The 5,749-nt window shown below is 40.4% G+C and overlaps 1 protein-coding gene across 1 annotated transcript; it reads left to right on the forward strand.

The window, feature by feature from the left end:
• Window positions 1-599: 599 nt before the first annotated feature.
• On the forward strand, window positions 600-5,659 carry LOC139715088 (arachidonate 12-lipoxygenase, 12R-type-like; the record flags this gene model as incomplete). Its single annotated transcript, XM_071626705.1, has 7 exons — window positions 600-725; window positions 1,472-1,569; window positions 2,127-2,259; window positions 2,748-2,843; window positions 3,998-4,212; window positions 4,670-4,929; window positions 5,562-5,659. Coding segments are annotated over 7 exons (1,026 nt in total), but the record flags the coding sequence as incomplete, so codon positions are not given.
• Between the last annotated feature and the right edge of the window lie 90 nt (window positions 5,660-5,749).

A 5,749-nucleotide genomic window follows, 5' to 3' on the forward strand; every position in this document is an offset into this window, starting at 1 on the left:
CCAGCTACGTTCTGTCCCAAACGTGAACTTCGGTGGAAATTGTAAGGGCAAATTTCGCTTCACAGGAAATCTTCTTTCAAGTATCAACAGATTCTACCATATGAGTAATAACATCACAAGGATCGAGGCAAATGACTTTACACCTTTATCAAGAGCAAATATCTCCCTGCTAAAGCTATCTAAAAACAACGTCACATATATTCCACCTGGCGCTTTTCAACATTTAAAGCATGTAAGACGGCTGGACATTGACCAAAATAATCTTATGAACTTGTCGTTCAATTCATTTCGGGTATGGATTCTCTTGAATGTCTGAACATAGTACTTAGCAAGATTGTTCGAATTCAAGGCTTCCAAATGAACACGACGAATGCCACTCTACACATTCCCTCTTTAGTAAGCTTGAATCTCTCAATGAACAGAATATCGTCCCTGTCAGAAGGAGTGTTTCAAGGTTATCTCTCTCCCTCGTTACCTAATGCTCATTATGACGTCATGGGTATAGTCTTGGGGGATGCTGTAAAATGACACGGAAGAGCGGCTAATGATAAATGACGCTTGTACCTCTTTCTTTTCCCGCCTTTATGATGATCTTGCAGTGGGATATTGTGAAGAACAAGGCTTCCCTCATGCTTCAGGCAAAGATCATCACCCTTACCACGGATGCTTGGCAGACGCTGGATGACATATCAGAGCTCTATCGTGGAAAACTTCCCAAACCCTATGTAAGTCCAGCTCATTACAGTAGATGACAAAATACACGACACAGCAATACAGGGTCTGATGACTTAAAAGTACAATTTCTATTTCGTCCTTGCATATACCCAGAAACTCGTGTTTTCTCACGGCGTATTACATTACATGATAAACTAATACATAAAAGATCATTGATCTGTAAAGTCTCACTTAAAAGTACAATTTGTATTTCGTCTAAACAGATAGTCAGAAACCCGTGTATTCTCTACAATTTCTTCTCATGTTGCTTATATATTTTAATCTGATAATCTCATTAAAGTGGGCATTCATATTTACTGTCAATTACAGTATATTCATTGAAATTTTGCTATCAATTGACTAGTTGACACTATTATTTAACCAGTTTCTCAGACACAGTCATATCAATATCATTTCATTCAAATGAAATATTCCACTGTAACCTGAGAGTCATTTAGCAGAATTTACATAAGGCTATTACAGACTTACCATAATGAGTAAACTGAACGCGAAAAAAAACAGAGAAGAAGATAATTTAAGTCAAACAACAGATACATGATTATGCGTCGGCCTGTATCATCTTCATAATGATCACTGTATATAACATGATATCATTTTCCACAGAACTGGACCCTGCATATACACAAGACACGATAATTATATGCCTTCCTTTCAAACGTGGTGAAAGCATGCTAAAAATGAGTGATCAATGAAATCGATGCTCGAACCTTTCTTCTTTTTTTATGTGATGTTAAAGGGTTTAGAGAACTGGAGATCCGACAAAGAATTTGGCTACCAGAGACTCACAGGCTGTAACCCAACTCAAATCCGACTGTGTACAGAAATACCCGAGAAGTGAGTACGGCGTGTGTGTTTGATGTACTTATTACTGGATTTTGATACATACCTTTTGAAAAGGATACTCGGTCCGTCATGCCTTGATATACTGGTGATATATAAGATGATGGTATCTGACAATTTTTAACAATACAATATACGAAATGATATAAGAATCATGAAAAGTCACCAAGTCGTGATATTTCAAAGTAGTTGCTTCTACTAACGTGGAAAACATTCGTGTCCTAAATCGCTGGGACGACGAAGGAAAATATGGGATGAGTCATTCCTATCTTAATAATAATATCACAGTTGTTCTGTGTTCTCGTCCGGGAACGAATATAGGAACAAATAAACTTTGTAAACATAAAATTTTAATCATTACAGACGAATTTCCTGTGCAATTGCGCTCCTAGATATTAGCTACTTATTTCTCTCATTGATTGATTTATTAATTTAATATCTATTCTATTCGTTCATTTGTTCATTCTTTTATATGCGCACTCCCCCCCCCCCCCCACCTCACCTCACTTATTCACCCTCATAACCAGATATTCTTGGTTTCCTCTTCTCAGATTCCCCGTGACAGATGACATGCTCGCGCCGCTATTGGAAGGCATGACGATTGCCGAGGCACTGGAAAAGAAACGTCTCTTCATCCTAGACTACGAGATCCTTAAGGATCTGCCATGCACAGATGGAAGATCGGTAAGAATCCTAACAGACTATTATTTTGAGTAGGTCGCGAAATTGGTTTGACAGCATCGTAGGCTCAATGTCGCAGCGTTTGAAGCATTTTTATCATAATGCACACGCTAACATTTTTCTATGTTTAATGTCATTCTAAAAAGCACATCGCACGGCGAGTAGAAAAGAGATAAACAAGATGGCATATGATTCAATCGATTTTTAGCAAAATGATAGTGAACATATTAAAAGCAAGATGAACAGGACGGAATTATCCAGTGTGCAACCTGCAACACAAAGAGTGTCACTTGATCATTGACCCCAACCATCACCGCTAAAAGAAAGAAAGAAATGATCGTTATAGTTTCGGCAAACACTAACGTACACACCAAGATGAGAAACATCTTATTTTTTTTTTTTTTTGACATTGCGTAAAATGTTGTTTTTACTGAGAAGTTTGTAATAACACCAAATAAAGAGAAATAAATGGACGTCTTTTTCCCACGCAGATCTGTGCGCCGATGTGCCTCTTCTTTGTCAACAAAGACCGGAACCTGATGCCAGTGGCGATACAGCTATCCCAGGAGCCCGGGGAAGACAGTCCGGTAAGACCCCGGCGCCATTAGATGGAAACTCGAAAGAGACCCAGTGGTATATGATACGTGGTTGAGGGACCGGCCTGACTACGGCTCTGACCCGGGTCCGGTAGAATAATGAATGCGATTGATTTTGTACTGAGATACACTGCGCGTATCCACCTGTTCAATTTCTAAAGCTCTAAAACTTGAGTCAATCCCAAGTCGAGCCTTTAACCCATTCATTTTGCTGCAATGAATTAAAAAAATATAAGGAAGCAAAAAGCATAGGCCAAAAGCAAGTTTCGTTATGAAGTCTTCGAAGTTAGATTTGAAAAAGAGGAGAAAATAAGTACCGATGCTTAAGTCCCCCCCCCCCCCCCAAAAAAAAAGGTTGGTGAAGAGTGTGTTCCAAAGCTTTTAAACTGGAGTGAATACCGCACTAGTGTCTTTTCTAGTTATCATTACGCTTCCAGGTAAATTCCAATTGGTGGTACTGGCGCAGCAGTAAAGGTGATACATTCCAATCCGTTGCCTTGTGACTGTTATTTCATGTCACGAATCTTCTAATCATAGCAAGATTACAGAAGTCAGTCTGTATGATTCCCATGAATGGTATATTTCACTCGCTTCCTTCATCTCTGTTGCTACGGCTGGATCATGTTTTTTTTTTTTTTGTTCTAGTGTCAGTTTTCAGATTTGAGCTCAATCAGAGCACTTAATCAGATATGTCTTTCGAGTAAAATCTGAAATGTCAATGAATGAAAAAAAAATATTGGGTTTATGCATGCATAAATACAAGCAGCAAATCTTGCTGTTGATCAGTATTGCTGTCAAGGTAATGTGTCTATTTCACCATTAAAAGTGAAATCTAAGATTCAGCTATAGTTACTGACTTTTCGTTCTTGGCGGGAAAAGAAAATCATAGCTAGGCCAAATTACGCCAGCACAGCAATGCATAATCAAAATGATATATCGGACGTTGCTGAAAAGAGTATTATTTTTTGGCTTGGTAGCTCTGTACTTATATCTAGGAGACGGCATGTGAGATGGAGTAAAGGCGTAAAGCTTGTATCAGCTCTCTGCATGCCAGTTTGTGCGGAGATATGTATGTAATATTGGTGCACATTTGACTCCCTGGCACAGAGAGGGTTAACGAACTTCACTTTAATCATTTTGGACAGGTGTTTCTCCCGACCGACCAAGAGTACTTGTGGCTAATGGCTAAGATGTGGTTTAACAACGCCGACGCCTCTTTCCACCAGTCAGCCACACACCTCGGCTATACCCATCTTGTCATCGAGTCGGTTGCCGTGGCAACCCATCGTTGTCTGTCAGCCTCTCATCCCATCTTCCGCCTCCTCGCACCGCACTTTCTGTATCTCATCGCCATAAACACGTGAGTCTGCCATGTTTGTCCGAACCCTCCTCCCTCCTATTTTTTTTCTCATTTCTCCTTCTCAGTCTCTGTCACTTGATTCTCGGCTCTGCTGAGCAATCCAACCTCTCGGTGCGTTATCCAAACTAATCTTGATACGTTGGGGTTCCGTGTAACGCAATGATGTTCGTTAATAATCATTGTTAACCAATGCGATTTACCCATGCAATAATGTGCCGGTATTGATTTCTACCATCTATTATGCTCGTTATTCTTCCTTATGCACAGAGAATCAAGAAAGTGTATAAATCTGTCGTTGTTTTGGTCAAGCTGGTACCCTCGACATGTCTCATGCTAATAGTCCCACCTTGTCCATCTTGGCTATTTGCCGGTGCTTTATGATCAGTCAACTATTGTACATCATATCTATAGTATTTTTTTGAGCCCTTTATCTTATTTTTCATTTTCTTTTATGCAGACGTGCCCTGGCTAAGCTGGTCAGCGAAGGGGGTTGGGTTGATCGATGTATGGGGATCGGTCGGATCGGCATGTTTGAGATCATCAAGCGGACGTGGGCCCGATGGTCGCTCGACAGAGAAGGCTCACTTCTCGCTGACCTGGAACATAGGGGCGTGGCCGACCCGGAAGTGCTACCGAATTATCACTACAGGGACGACGCGCTCCTGGTGCGAAAAGCGTTACACGATTATGTGTCATCAATAGTTAAACACTACTACAGTAAGTCGTGATGAGCAACATCTTTCTCTTTCAATAATTCCTCCCTTTTCTCGACACTCCAGACTGAATTGCAAAAAAGAATAAATAAATAAATAAAATGTTCAAAGAAAATAACAAGACAGAGTTTTGGGAATTGAACTGATAACGAGGAAGATGAAATAACCTTATTTCAACATGATCAATGAATGCCTATAAATGTGGACAGAAATAGTGTACTATGGCTAGATAAAACCTAGAATAGAAAATGTATCTTTAATGCGTCGACTTCTTCAATACAAAGATTTAAGTAGTATCACTAAGGTTATGTCGGCACATGGTCCTCAAGAATGATAGCAAAATATTCAAATTAAGTATGCATGATATCTAGCAATTCACTCATGTCATCAATAATTTTTTTTTTGTCAAAAAATGTCATCAATAATGGATCGATGCAAATTTTTATTCCCTTCCTCCCCTGCTCCTTCTTTCCCACCATCGCGATCGTTCCCTCCGGCAACTACTCCTTATCTTCCTTTTCCTGCTCCTTCTTCACTCTTTATCCTTCTACCCACGCCTTTCCGTCGTCCTCCTCGTCGTCCTTCTCGTCCTCCTCCTCCTCGTCCTCCTCGTCCTCCTCTGCCGCCACAATGCAGCTTCAGACGAGAAGGTGAAGTCAGATTATGAGATACAGGAGTGGGGAAGGATCATGGCCCCATGTAGCGAGGGTTCCCCTGGTCACTGCGGTGTGAAGGTAAGTTCAGGATGTAATACATGTTAATGAAGTCGAAAACTTACCGCCAGTCCTCCTATTGACAACTTGTACAGTCTTATCAATACCTAG

This window comes from Diadema antillarum, unplaced genomic scaffold (genome assembly GCF_040938485.1).
Source record: "Diadema antillarum isolate AM-2024a unplaced genomic scaffold, OU_Dant_1.0 seq00002751_RagTag, whole genome shotgun sequence".
Classification (NCBI taxonomy): domain Eukaryota; kingdom Metazoa; phylum Echinodermata; class Echinoidea; order Diadematoida; family Diadematidae; genus Diadema; species Diadema antillarum.